The following is a 15,563-nucleotide window of genomic DNA, read 5'->3' as shown; positions in this document are numbered from 1 at the left end:
AAATCGGCATTTCTTAAGCATTCAACTTTTAAATGTGGTGGGTGGTATGTAAAACCCCAAAGTACTGGAAATCTGCTAGAAAACACCTGCTTTGGTTAGATCCAGAGCATAAAGAGGACTTGTCTCTTTTATACACTCTTTGCTGTTAGACCATCAGTTTTCTCCCCTCTCTTCTTTGATATCTGTTTAAGAGATGATCCTGGAAGTCTATTGGATAATGCGCAGTAGGAAAAACTATGGCTTACCCACCTTCTTTGCAACTATCCAAGAGAATTCCTGAAAAATAATCCACTGATGGTTCTTGACTTGCACATTGATGGTTCTGCCTTGCACATAAAACTAGAGTTGGTTCCCGTGTTGGAAGGGTGTAACAAAAAAGAAAACTATTGGCACATGGAGTAGTCCTGCCTCTTGGGAAGAGGTAATGAAGGAAATTTCTGTAATAGGTGTACCAGTGACTTAAACCTCAAATTGTGTCTATTGTCAATTTTTGATTTGTCAAATATGGACTTACTTATGTAAATCACTGACTTGTAAGTAGCTGCTTGTGTAGCCATATCACTTGGCTGGAAGGAGTCCTCAGGTCCTTTTTTAAATATTTGGTTCAATAAAGTAATGGTTATTCTCTTTTCTGAGAATTTGACTTATAAATTAAGGGTATCTCAGGGTTCAGTTAAACCAAGGGATTTTTGTCTCCATTTGGCGGCCATTTGTTACTTATATGACAGGCAAATCAGAGAGATGGCAAGTCACAATGAAATATGGCTTTATTTGGTATTCATAATATTTGTCTTGTACTGTTTCTGTATCAGGTTGGCTTTTGTTATAACATCTAATGCACTGTGTAGCTTCTTGACAATGTATTTTATTTTATGAAGTAATAGCTGTGAGCTCCGGGAAGGTATACTTTTTCTCTTTCTTTCTTTCATAGTTCTCACTGGATTGTTATTTTACCTTTTAAAAAGCAGCTTTAAAAACCACCTCCCTTGAATATAGATCTGGGATTAAAACTACAAGCAGCATTAAGTTTTTAAAAATAGTTTTAAAAAAAGAAACTTCCAGAGCCATAGCAATAACTATTCATTCCAAACCAAATGACAGCAATAGCCTATAAATATTGAATATAAGCAAAAGATAACTGATTCTCATAGGGTCAAGCAAAAGTCACACAAGATTATCATCTGAGCACACCTGAAGAGCTAAGATCACAATACTTAAGAGCAGTGCCTCCAATTCCAACATGATGGGAACCACAAAGACATCCCAACATAATTTTGAGATTGATTCTATCAAATACAATAAGCTAGGAAAAGCCAACATGCCATCCCCTCTAAAACAGGAAGAAATAAATGCAGAAGATTTTGCAGCCATGAATGCTTCCAGTTGAATCAGGACCATATGCCTTAAAGGCCTGCCCAAGAATGGCAATTACAAACGAGCTGAAAATTTTCCATATAATTTCCATTAATGCTGGGAAAAGCATGACCTTTGCAACCAGGACTGAATCATTGGTACTTTCAAAGTAGTTGGTATTCTTCCCTCATATAAGGAAAAGTTTACGTTGCTTTCACCAGAGGGGACAATTTCTCCTAGCTTCCTGTAACAAAGCCAAGATAAGCAAGTGGATAACTGTCCAGTATATCTGAAGGAGCGTCTCCTCCCCCATCGTTCTGCCCGGACACTGAGGTCCAGCTTCGAGGGCCTTCTGGTGGTTCCCTCACTGCGAGAGGCCAAGTTACAGGGAACCAGGCAGAGGGCCTTCTCGGTAGTGGCGCCCGCGCTGTGGAACGCCCTCCCATCAGATGTCAAAGCAATAAACATCTACTTGACATTCAGAAGACATCTGAAGGCAGCCCTGTTCAGGGAAGTTTTTAATATGTGACATTTTAATGTATCTTTCATCTTTGTTGGAAGCTGCCCAGAGTGGCTGGGGAAACCCAGCCAGATGGGCGGGGTACAAATAATAATAATTAATAATAATAATAATAATAATAATAATAATAATCGGGCAACTGAAAACTTTCAAACCAACCAGAAGGTAATAGAGCTTCGACAACAGAGCAAGCTGTCCAAGAACAGTGGCATCTGCAACTGGGAAGGTTTTAGGCACCTTATATTCTGCCTTATGGTTGGACCAGATAACTCAGGAAAGCAATTCCTCTGAAGAATTAAGAACAAATTGTTGAATATATAGCAGCTCCCACTTCCAAAAAGCCACCATTGATTTCTAGTGTCAAAGCTGGAATTAGATAATCACCCAGTGATATTAGGTGAAATTATTTTCAAAGCTTTATTTTGCAGCAGAAAATTTTCTGCTTTGTGACTTCACTAATAACAATGAATGCATACCAACCGCAAATATAACATTAAGCAAGCTTGGTGGGGTCGAAGTTTTTAGCTTTGTTTAATAGATACAAAATGGGGGGAGCCAAATCAGATCACCCGCTAGGTTATCTGAAATCTTCCAAAGCAAAACAAAAGTTAGGAAGCTTCCTGTATTTATTTATTTTTAAAATCGGAATTTTCCATATAGGCCACAACTTTGTACAGTGGTACCTCGGGTTACAGACGCTTCAGGTTACAGACTCCGCTAACCTAGAAATAGTACCTCAGGTCAAGAACTTTGCTTCAGGATGAAAACAGAAATTGTGCTCCAGCGGCGTGGCAGCAGCAGCAGCAGCGGGAGGCCCCATTAGCTAAAGTGGTACCTCAGGTTAAGAACAGTTTCAGGTTAAGAACGGACCTCCAGAACGAATTAAGTTTTTAACCTGAGGTACCACCGTAATCAACTATGGCAAACACAAATGAACATACAAATGAACAATCAACTTGAAGTATCAAATTAAAGAACATGTGGATTTGACACCTTGCCCAATAAAAAACAGAAGCAAATGGGGGGGGGGGGGGGAGACATTATTTAAACTCTCTCCTCTCAGCAGCAACTCTTGCTTCAACAGGTTAAAATAAGTTATCTCCAGCTCAGCAATTTAGGCGTTATGCAATGTTTTATGAACACTCCAATGATTCTGAAGATTTTAAAAAAACAATTGGTACATAAAGAAGGGGTGGAGAACCTGCCGCCCGCAGGCCAATATGTTGGTGCACCAGGGAGCCCAAGCTGGCCCACGAGAGAGTTTTCCCCAAACTGTGCGCACTCACCCATCAGCTGATGTCACTCTGACATCATCTGATGGGCAGGGTTAAATCCTGCATTGGCTGTGCAGATCTGTTCCCAGCAAAAACAGTAGCTGTGGTCAAACAGAGCAGGATTTAACCTTTGCCCATCAGTTTATGAGCTGGAGTTCAAGGCCCTGCTGGAATCAAGTCATATGTGTGTGTGTGTTTGTGTGTGCCCATCATTTCCATGCTAAAATTGCGGGGGGGGGGGGGCTACTTTTCAGTGGGTGATTCCAAAGCACACCACTTCCTGATTCAAATCTAGCTCACAAGGCTGATCTTAAGAAGCATCTGGCCTGTGGAGCCAAAAGGTTCTCCATCCCTGATATAAAGCCTTGGCAAAAATGGGGCTATTAGTAGGAAGTAAGCAGCAATACTGTTGTTCAACTCTTAATGAACAGGTGGGTGCATAAAGGGAAATACAGTGGTACCTCGGGTTAAGCACTTAATTCGTTCCGGAGGTCCGTTCTTAACCTGAAACTGTTCTTAACCTGAAGCACCACTTTAGCTAATGGGGCCTCCCGCTGCCACCATGTCGCCACCGCCTGATTTCTGTTCTCATCCTGAAGCAAAGTTCTTAACCCGAGGTATTATTTCTGAGTTAGCGGAGTCTGTAACCTGAAGCGTATGTAACCTGAGGTACCAATATAGATAGAACAGAAGCCAACAATTAAAAAAAAATGATTATTTTGCTGTTGATTTTTTTCTTCTAATGGAAAAAAATCAAAGTACTTTAAAATATCTAGTTGTGTTCACCTTTCAAGTTGTTTTTCTTCAGGAAGGATACTTCAGCAGCTGATGCTTCCAGGTAGGGCTGAGAAAGGCATCTGAATTCCTGGAGAGCCAATGACACTCAGCATTGACACTACCAAGCCAGATGGACCAATGGCCTGACTGCTCAGTTCTTACTACAGCTATAAATACTGGGCAAGATGGACTGAATATGACTGTCTGATGTTAATGCTCTCAAAACAAGGAACTAAGGCATCTAAATAGAAGCCTATTTTTAGGAGTGAATCAATTCTATACTGTATTCCTTTCCCTACACTGTAAAGGCATCAGGTGTAAGGGCTGGGGCAAAGCTATTTCATTAGTAGTGCACTTAGTCTCTAAAAAAAATAGCTCTGTATGAAACAAACTGTGAAAGTAGGCACAAGATGTGGGTTACAATACTGATACTGAATGATGGGGAAAATTGTGGAAAATAAATATGAATTTTAAGGCATGATGAAATTGGCCCACAGATAGTATTTAACACCCACTAGATTGGCGAAAATGTCTAAAAAAGAAAAAGGTATATGCTGGAAGTGTAATGAAATTGAGGGATCTTTTTTTTCACATGTGGTGGTCCTGTAAAATAATTAAGGTATGTTGGGAGACTATATATAATAAATTAAAAAGATAATTTAAAAAACATTCCCAAAAATGAGTTTTTCTTCTTGGGGATGGTAACAGAGGACCCCAAAAAACCAAAAGAGTTTACTACTATACACCACCGCCACAGCTAGAACCTTATTGGAACAAAGGTGGAGAACAAGTATACAGTGGTACCTCTAGTTGCAGACACGATCCGTTCCGGGGTGCCATCTGCATCCCGAAAAGTCTGCAACTGGAGTGGCGCTTCTGTGCAAGCGCAGAGCGTGATAGAGCACTTCTGCACATGTGCAAAGCGTGCAGAATGCTTCTGCGCGGTGAAACCCGGAAGTATATACTTCCGGGTTTGCCGTGTTCGCAACCCGAAAATCTGTAACATGAACCTAACACAACTAGAGGTATGACCCACTAAGGAAGAATGGCAATGTGCAATGTTCGAATATGCTGAACTGGCTGGTCTGATGAACGGGGTACGAGAAAACGAAGATAAGGAATACAAGGAGGAATGGACAATGTTTATTGAACATTTTAAGAACCAGTATAAACAAATACATAGCTTAACAAGTCTTGAGTAAATGAAGCAGAATTGAAATGGATAGTTTAATAGATAACAAATTGGATGGTTAAAAGAATGTGGATTACGCGGAGTAGTAGAAAAGCAAAGGAACCAGGAAAAAGGTGAAAGGGAAGTCATATGGTACTGTATATGTATACATGCTGTTATTTGTTATGAAGTTGTAAGTGGGACAGGAGGAGGGAAGGGATGGGGAGGGGGTTAAATATTCTCTCTGTTCCTGTTTTTGAAAATGCAAATAACAATAATAATAATAATAAGAAGAAGAAGAAGAAGAAGAAGACGAAGACGATGATGATGATGATACTTGGATTTTTAGTAAACATTTGAAGAGAAGCAGAATAACTTGTGATCAAACATAAAGGATAACAGCTAAGTTAGGGTTCCCACATGTCTGGATTTTCTGGACATACCCGGAACATTGTCAGAAGAAGTGTCCGGGTGGAAATCAGCAAAATGTCTGGGAAAATCTGAACATACAGCAGCCCGTGTTGGCTATCTTGTTTTTGCCTTAAAATGCTCAAAAACTCCCCCCCCCCAGCTCAACAACTATTGTGCCTAGATTTGAAATTTAAGCAGAGTTCCTAAAGAAGAGCACATTTAACACAGAGATAAAAACATTCACTGTGAAAGCTTAATTAACTCTGAAGCATGCACCCGGTAATAGACTCTGCAAGGTAAAAATACTGAAAAGTCACTTTGAATCTCCAGCATCATTTCTAGATTGAAGTGTTATTATAGCATCAGCCATAAGGGTGCAATTAGCCACTTGTGTGGTCAATGAAGAAGAGTAACTGTTGTCTCCTGGAAAGCAAATGAGCACAAGTACTGCTCTCAGCCATTATCTTTTTTCTTTTTTTTTAATTATTTAAACTTTTCAGGTTTATACATTTCACTGATTTTACAACCATTTAAACCTTTCAAAACTTGACTTCCTTCCCCCTCTTTCTGCATTCCTTAAATTTATTTTTAATATCTTCTGCATATTCAAATTAACTTAATTTCCTCATGTATTCAACTACTTTAAATATCTACTCTTATGAAACTGCAGCTTATTACAATAATCCTGCCAATGTTCTTATCTGTTTACAATTTATCTGTAAATATTCAATAAACTATTTCCATTCTTTTATTTAAAAAGTACATTATCTTGATTTCTTATTTCGCCATTTCTGCATATTCCCTAAGTTTTTTGTATCCATTCTTCCTTTGCAGAGACTTCTGTTTCTTTCCTCCTCTCAGCCATTATCAATGCCAAAGGTCTCAGAATGTAATCAAGAAAACCACAAACCTTGAGTTTTGAGCCAACAAAGATATTAACAATACATAATAGTCACAATGCCTATAGCACCACAAATAGCATTATGAAAGACAAGTGACATTTAGCCACATCCCAGATAACCTCCTTGCTAATACAAGATTTCTTTCTTTTTATTAGATTTCTTGGCTGCCCTTCATCAACTACAATCCCAGAGGTGCGTACAGTAGCTAAACAACAAATACCATTTGCATACACCCAATACCATCACCACAAAATAAAAAAGCATTAAAATAAAGGAAGCACTAAAATCAAGAACACATACTGACATTCCAAACAGCAGCTAATGACAGCTCTGGGCCCGATAAATTATTTCCAAATGCTTGCATAAAAAGTGAGTCTTCAGACTGAGACAAAAACTAACCAAGGAAGGAAGCCAAACTTCCTTAGGGCAGGCATTCCAGAACCAGGGCACCACCACTGAGAAGGCCTGCTATAAGCCACTGTCCCCCATGAGCTTCAGCACCGCATCCTAAAACACAGTTAAATATTATGTTCAAACGGGGTCATTACTGGAACTCAAGTAATCATACAACAAAAGGAAGCTCCAGCATGAAACCACTGAACTAAAATTCATCAGCAAATCTGGTTCTCTTGAATTCAGATTTAATCACGACTCTCTGGATTTCTTTTGCACTACTGGTGGAAAATTAGCATAGAAAAATGAGAAAAACAGTATCATCACAGTGACTGCTGTTATGAATGCATCATTCTGTTGTTATCTTGCATACGTGAGAGTTGTTCATAAAAGTGACACAGGCCTCTGCTGCCCTTTGCTGGGTCTACAATTTACCATTCCTTCTCATACCCATGTGTACCTGTGTGTGAAGATAGAAAAATGCATACACCGTCATCTGCCAACTACACCTAATGCTTCATGAATCTAAGTGGGCTCCACAGTGGTACCTTGGGTTGCAAACTTAATTTGTTCCAGAGGTCCCTTCTTAACCCAAAACCACTCTTAACTTGAGGCACGGTTTCGCTAATGGGGCCTCCTGTTGCTGCCGCGCGATTTCCGTTCTCATCATGGGGCAAAGTTCTCAACCCGAGGTACTACTTCCAGGTTAGTAGAGTTTGTAACCCGAAGCGTTTGTAACCCGAGCTACCATTGTATTCCACAAAGGTTTATACCACAATAAGGCTGCAAAACTTACCTAAGGGTAGTCCTGCTAGACTCAGTGGAACTTACTTCTGGAGTACACAGGAGTGCACAGCACCTTCCACCTGTCCCTCGCACCTTTCAGATACTTTGGGCTACAAAACAAAAAAAATTCCTTCCAGTAGCACCTTAAAGACCAACTAAGTTAGTTCTTGGTATGAGCTTTCGTGTGCATGCACACTTCTTCAGATTGGGCTACAACACTCAGCAGCTCCAACAACATGGCCAATGGCCAGGAACAATTTAGTTCAACAACATCTGGACGGTACTAGCCTGGTAAAAGCTACATTACAAGTTATTTCCAGGGTCAAAAAAACTCCCACAATCCTAACTCACCACTTTGTACTTCAAGATAAAAAAAAAGTGAAGTATTTGCTTACACGTACTGAGAGAAATGAAAGATAGTGACTTTAATCTGTAGTAGTGATTATGATTACAGAATGAGAGGTAGTAATTATCAGTCCCAAACAAGAATCTAGTGAATCTACTCTTTGGGACAGATCCCATGAATTTCTAAGCCTGTGAAGAAGTATGTAAATCTCAACTGTGGCTTTGAAAATAAGTTAATAGCCCATAAAATATTATATTAAGATTTATATCCTACTTTTCCAGCTTCTGAGCTGAGCTCAAAGCATCTTACAATGAAAGTGATAATCAGCAATAATTTAAAAACAAAATAAACAATGCAGCAGATAAAATAATCCAAGAAGTGAAGGAGGAAAAATCCAGGGGTCAGAAGATGGATCAAATGTCAGTTAGGCCATAAACCTGCTGAAATAAATAGGTATTCAGGTGTTGCCAAAACATGGCCAGTATAGGAGCCAAAGCAGATTTCCCATGCTAGGGAGCTCCATAATCTGGGTGCTAGAACAAAAAAGCCAGTCTCACAACATCTCCACCAGCTGAATCCAGACAGTGCCTTTCCCAATGGTCTGAGTGGTTAGGCAAATTCATATGAGAGGCGCCTGGTCCTAAGTCATATAAGGTGTTAAAGGTAATAACCAGCATCTTCAATAGGGACTGAAAACTTATCAAAAGCCAGTACAGTGGTACCTCAAGTTACATACGCTTCAGGTTACAGACTCCGCTAACCCAGAAATAGTACCTCGGGTTAAGAACTTTGCTTCAGGATGAGAACAGAAATCGCGTGGCAGCAGCTGGAGGCCCCATTAGCTAAAGTGGTGCTTCAGGTTAAGAACAGTTTCAGGATAAGAACAGACCTCTGGAACGAATTAAGTACTTAACCTGAGGTACCACTGTACAGCTGAAATAGCATTGGTGTTATATGTTCCGAACAGTGTTAGAAACTGGCATAGAAAAGCTAGGAGCCAAATGGCTCTTGGGACCTGAGTTGTGAGTGCCAAAACAGAATGTCTAGTCATCATTTGGTGGGTTTGGCAACACTTTTTATTTATTATTTTGATAAGCATGAACTAATATGCAATTCACATAAGTGACACTCTACAGTGGAACCTCGAGTTACTGTGGGGGTCTGTTCCAGAGGCAGCACCACAACCCAAAACCAGCGCAAAAAAGCATTGTGTTTGCGCGTGCACAGCGTGATTTAGCGCTTCTGCACATGCGCGAAACTGGAAGTAACCCGTTCCGGTACTTCCGTGTTGGCGCCAGTCACAAGCAGAGGGTGACGTAAGCCGGAGGCAACGTTACCCAAGGTTCCACTGTACTCTTTATTGTTAAACGCCTTAACATATTGTCTATCCTTAACATACACTGCAAGGCTTCAAAGCACATACCATATTTTTCGCCCTATAGGACGTACTTTTCCCCCCTCCAGAAATGAAGGGGAAATCTGGGTGCGTCCTATGGGGCGAATACAGGCTTTCGCTGAAGCTTGGAGAGTGAGAGGGGTCGTGCGCACCGACCCCTCTTGCTCTCCAGGCTTCAGGAAGACATCCGCAGCCTAGTGATGTCTAGGCTGCAGATAGCAGCCTGCTTCCCGGAGCATCGGGCGCCCTGAAAGCAGAGTGCCCGGAGCTTCGGGAACACATCCGCAGGGCTCCCCATGCTGCGGATAGCAGCCTGCAGCCCGGCAGGTGGGGCACCCTGAAGCAGAGCGCCCCATGCGCCGGACAGACATCGGCCAGCCCCACAAGCTCGGGGGACAGCAGGGAGGCGCAGCGCCGCCATCCCGCTGTTCCCCGACCTGGTTCGGTTTCCCCGACCTGCTTTTGGGTGGGAAATAAAGGGGGGGGAAATTCCTTTATTTCCCCCCAAAAAAACTAGGTGCGTCCTATGGGACGGAGCGTCCTACGGCACGAAAAATACGGTACATTTCAGTAATCCTTGAGTGTCAGCCAGGCACAAAAAATGGCACCCAGACTTTTTGAGGTGCTTACAAATGGAGAATCTTTAGGTGCAAAATAAGCATAGCACCCTGCTAATTTCAAACCCCGGTCCTGAAAAACTGGCCTCAGCCAATGAATTGAATTCTGCACCAGGTGAAATTTCATTTCCAATGAGTCTTCAAAGGCAGCTGCATGTAAATAGTTACAGTAATTTGCAAGCCAGCCTAAACATAATAAGGCTTCCATGCTTGATCAACCACAGGTGACGTATATGCTTGGAATCTTAATAGGAATTACTCTCAAGTAATTATGCATAGGATTGCAGCTTTCCTTACCACAGAAAACCATATGATAGGTTCTTCACAAATTTGTCCTACTGGGTACTACTATAATTACTTACTAGGTTAAGTCATATTCATGCATTTGTACTTCAGAATCATTATTAGAAACTCATCAATATATAAGCTAGGTGCCAAATGGCTCTATAAACCAGAGTTAGAGTCGCCAAAATGAATGACTATTTGCCATTTTGGGGTCACATGGCTTAAAAGTTGTATTTTTCAATGAGACTTGATGACTCTAGAAATTCATTCTGAATGTGCAGATAAAAGATAACGGATAGAATTCTACAGGTAGGGGTATTAGTGTGTAAAAGCAGAGCAGATCCAATGATTCCCAGGCACGCATCTCCAGATAGTGGAGACATCAGATGCCAATCCTGGCACCCAGGCATCTTTACTTGGTCGCAAGTGGCTGATAGCCAGGTGTGAAATGCACCTGACGAATTTTGAACGCTGTTCAGCATCAATTCCTAATTATCATTTATTAACAGTATTCAGTCATAATTGCATGCTAGTAGTGGCTTTGAAAAGAAATGATTCTGCTTATGCAAGACAGGGCATCTGATTCTTGCTAATCCTTCCTACAGAATGCAGATTCCCATGCCCCTCAGGATTAGGGAGCCCGCTGGAATAGGATGTGGTACTGCACAGAGAGATGCACCTTGGAGTGGTGGCAACACTTCTGCTACTGCAAAGCCACTACCTGGGTAGAACCCAATGTGGATACATTGCAAAAAAAATTCTTAATACATAATTGACACATAGGCACCTTTCATAAATTAAAAGCAAGCCTATTCTAAACTCAGAAATCTGTTCTTCTGTCCAAGAGTACTACATATACAGGCCCTATATATTACTATAGAAAGACTCATAAGAATTGGATTCTTTGGACTCCAGTAAGTTTCTAAGACTCCCATAGCGCCAGCTCCAGGCAGACTATCTCTATAGGGGCATCAGATAGTGTCTGCCCTGTGGGAAGGAAGAAGAGAACAGGGGAGGAAGCGAAGGCAACAACAGGGCCTGCTCAAGTGAAATGCAGTAGGCATTACTAATTTGAAACTGTGGCTCTAAAATCTCCACTCTATGTTATTACATCAGTAATTCAACGCACAAATCTGTTTCAGAGACAAAGCATAAACATCCAATATTAAGAGTTGCAGTCAGTTCATATACCTCCTCTGTGAAACATGCACATAGTATAGTCCTGATCTCAAATTTTCAGAGCTATTTGGATATGGTTGCATCTCAAAAGAGCATTCCCACATGGTTCACAAGGAACATGGAACAACTATCCTAGGAACACAAGTTAACCAAGAATTTAATTCTAGATCAGAGTTCTGTATTAGCAGATTACTCATACTGAACCCACTGGAGGAAAGGGGATTAGGATAATATAAAAAAAACGAACACTTATCACATGCTTAACTTTCATCAAAGGAGCAGCAGGACTATAGTCCATGTGATCTCTGAAGATAAGCCAATGCTGCATTAAGTTCTAAAGACTACATTATTTTATATTCCACTAATCATTTCTAAGCATTACTCAAAGTAGCTGCTAATGGTCATGGTGACACACACACCCCACTTCAGTTTTATAAACACACTCTAAACTTTAAATTCCAGCAAGATTTATCCAGAAGAAGGAAAACAAGGATGGAACCCAATTGTCTTTAGATTTAGATTTTAATGTCCTTTTTGCTTGGCACTCTGTAAAAGCAAGGTTGAGGAACCTTTTTTCTGTCAAGAGCAGCATTCTCCAAGGGGCAATCTATCAGGTGCCACATGGCAGCAGTGGGAATCACCAGAGCCAAAATTTCCCTTTTCTGCCATAACTTTTCTCACCTTTCCACCCTCCTGGCCACTGGCATGAAATGAAGTCACAGTTCTAGGGGCCCAGATTGACCACCACACACATTGATAGCACTATATTAACATGCAGCAGCACTGCTTACAGTGCAGATGTAGAACCAGGGCCAACAGACAGCATGGCCAAATGGAGAAGGATTATGGAAGCTGCAGACCAAGAACAACTGGAGCGCCACAGGTACCCAATCCCTGGTTTAGACAAAGGGAGTCTCACACTTCCTCTTTGTAGAGTGCCTCAGTCCACCACGGAGTATAACTGTAGGAAGAAGAACTGCAGTTCCAGAATATCCCCACACAATTTCCCCAAACACAATATTCTAGTATTATATATTCCTGCCTGGCGTGCTCTGGTCCATGGGGTCACGAAGAGTTGGGCACGACTAAACGACTAAACAACAACAACAACATATTCCTGTTCAGAAACTTTTAACCCAATATTGTCAACAGTATAGATGGTACACTATACTCAGATAACTTATATCACAGCAGCTGACACCTTTTGCCTCATTATTGCAGTGGAATAGTATTTTTGAGGCAAATTAGATGCATCAAAAAGTATAATTGTTTTCTATTGCATTATGTGGTCTCTATAACTAGTTGCACACAAAGCACAAGAAAAGGAAAGGAAAGCTATGGCAGAAAATGCATGTTTCTCGGGGGAAACTTTCATAGCAAGAAGGAGATAACTACCCCATCCTGTTTCTGGCCTTTCTATATTCTCTGCTATGGCAAGTGCCTCTCATTCTCTTACTTGGGCTAGAGACTATTTCCCAGCCAGCAGGAAGGAGCAAATTTTAGAATAGAGTGTTGTGGATAAGAGGAAAACTAGTCCCCTTGCTATGCAAATCCTTTTTATGTGATTCCTTCACCTTTGTCCAATGATGTTATTATTTTAACGTTCTCTTGAACGTTGTATTATTTCCTCCTTGTCCCAATTATTGCAACTTGGTATCTAAAACAGTTCATTTTAAATCTCTCACTCTCTCTTTCAAAACGGCATGTATCAAAATATATGTTTGTGTTTTCTGCTTAGTATACACAAATACTCTTTAACAATGTTCAGTGACATAGTGGAAGTTTAATTCAGTTCCCGAATCTCTCTCAAGGCTCAGCTCCAGTAGTTTTAACAGAATGAAAAGCAATTCCAAATGCTCAGCAGGCAGGGCAGAGAACTGTTGGCAATCCCTGACTCACAAGTTTTAAACATGACCTCATTCATTACCAGTTTTCACTGGCTGCTTTCTTCCCTTTTGAAGTGAATGTAGACTTGGAATTTCCAGTTGTAATAGCTGTAATACTAAAATAAGTAAATAATGAAGAGTTTCTTGAATAAAACCATAAAAAGGGGAGCCTCCACCCCACAATCTGCAATGCACAACACTCAATGGGTAATATCTTCTCACAAGTGATGCAACTATTTTTAATTTGCTCCACCACATTTTGTAGGTTGCATGTGTTTGTAGGTTGTATGTGTTTGGAGGCTGCATATTAGGGAGTCAGCATCTGCCATTCTCTCTCTATTCCATTACTTGTGTGATTTTGGGGGATTCTTGAGATACTGCAAATGAAACAAATGGACATCATGATTGTAATCTGGGTCCCTTTCATAGCATAAGTTAGTAAATTCGGTTCTCAGAATTGTCAGTTACAACTAGGCATGCACCAGATGCACTAAAGTGGGCAAGAAAGTGAGTATGCATGCATGCACAAGGGGGGGGGCTGCATATACACTATACACTATACATTTAAAAGAATGCATATCAGACACATTCTACTTCAAAGATGACTATTCAAATCCTTTACTAAGTATACAAAACAGGGATGTTTGTCTGCAACTAACATCCCAGCAAGGGAACAAGAAATTCTGGAAACAGGAGTCCAGGTGAGTTTGAGAGCTGCAACATAAAAAAAAAATAGTGCAGATATGCAGAAGATGGGAGGAGTTAGGTTTTTGAAAGGAAGAAAGAAAGAACTTTGAACACAATAAACTATTGCAGTAGTTTACTGGAGGAAGAGTGTAGTAAAAATTTACAACAGATACAAAAAGGCATTACGTTAAATGTTAATAGTAGTGAACCAGAATATGACAGAACCAGAAGCAACAGTGCAAAACTCACTATATGGATCCAAAATAAAAAGGCACACCACTACACCTCCTCCTCCATAGTCACCCCAACCCTTGACAGACCAAAAACAAAACACCCCAAGGGGTTACTCCCGGTTCAAGACCCCTTTGTCGCTCGTCCCCGCTTAGGACCTCAGTACAGCGGGCGAGGCGGCGGGAGGAGAGCGGAGTATATTGCAACTAGAGCTTTACTCCTCCCTCCTCCTGCGCTCAGAGCACATCCGCGCAGCCAACTCGCAGCACAAGCCGGGCTCGCCTGCAGCCTCATCCCGACCGCAGGCAAGCAGGAGAACTAGGCCTCTCGGCTGCAGGGCGAGAGGATGCCGGCAGAAATGCCACGGGATGAGCTCCAAGAGGGGCTTTTAAGTTGCTGCCGCCCCCCTTGCACCCTCCAACTGGGGCGCGGTGGGGGCGGGGGTGGAGGAAATCCCCTCGCTACCAATAAAAGCTCCGCATCCGTGTCCCTTCGCCCTCGTCTCGAGGTGTGGCATTGTGGGGTGGGAAGGGTAGGGAAGATAAAACCGTTCCCCATCTTCCTCCGTCCCCCCCACCGGCCCGAGTCCCCGGGATTGGCAGCTCTGCGGCGGGCCCAGGAACCGGCCTTCCTGTTCCCACTCTGCACAACATGGCCAAGCCTGCCTCTCCTCCAAAACGAGGCCAAGTGGATTTTATATATATCTAAAGGTGGTGGTGGTGAAATGGGAGGGCGACGCGGTGCCCGGTATCTCCCCCCCGCCCTCCATACAGGGGAGGCTCGTGCAAAAGAAAAGAAAATGGGGGGAAATCGTCGGAGGATGAGAAGGGGTGGGGGTGGGGATAAATAAATAGATAGATAGATAGATAGAAAACCGTCTTTTTCGCCCCTTCCTCCTCCTCCTCCTCCGAAGCTCGGAGGCCTCTCCGACTTACTCTCGTTTAACACCTCCAGCAGCTCGGCGCAGCTCTCACACATTGTTCATTAACCAGCAGCAGCCGCCGCCGCCTCCTCCTCCCGACCATTGATCGATCCGCTCCCGGTCGCCGCTGATTGATTGATGGGCTGGCGGTGTTGGGGTGGGGGAGGTGTGGATTGAGAAGAGAGGGGGAGGGGCGGCTGTGACAGAAAGAGAGAGAGAGAGAGAGGGAAGGGGGGGAAAGAAGGGGGTGGGGAGAGGAGGAGGAGGAACAACCGTGAAGGAGGAGGAGGATATGTGTGTGTGTAAAGTGGGTGAGAATGGGGGGGGGGGAGAAACACAACAACTACGAGGTGGAAGGAGGGCGGGGGGGGGCGGCGACTGCCCGATGCAAATGAGCCTGGCGGCGACGGAGAGGAGCGTGAGGGAA

General features: G+C 42.4%; 1 protein-coding gene across 2 annotated transcripts in view; it reads right to left on the bottom strand.

Annotated features, from left to right (window-relative positions):
• USP34 (ubiquitin specific peptidase 34) overlaps window positions 1–15,362 on the bottom strand; it is a 103,755-nt gene extending 88,393 nt beyond the window's left edge. Inside the window, exon 1 of one of the 2 annotated variants that reach the window (XM_079968365.1) lies at window positions 15,150–15,362. In XM_079968365.1, the coding sequence (XP_079824491.1) occupies window positions 15,150–15,192 (43 nt within the window). In that variant the 5' untranslated portion in view covers window positions 15,193–15,362. The remainder of the gene's footprint in view (window positions 1–15,149) is intronic. The other variant, XM_079968366.1, reaches the window with a different exon arrangement.
• Window positions 15,363–15,563: the final 201 nt, after the last annotated feature.

The sequence above is a fragment of the Podarcis cretensis genome (assembly GCF_951804945.1).
Source record: "Podarcis cretensis genome assembly, chromosome: 3".
NCBI lineage: Eukaryota > Metazoa > Chordata > Lepidosauria > Squamata > Lacertidae > Podarcis > Podarcis cretensis.
Note: the sequence above shows the minus strand (reverse complement) of the source record. Positions and strands in the feature narration are given on the sequence as shown.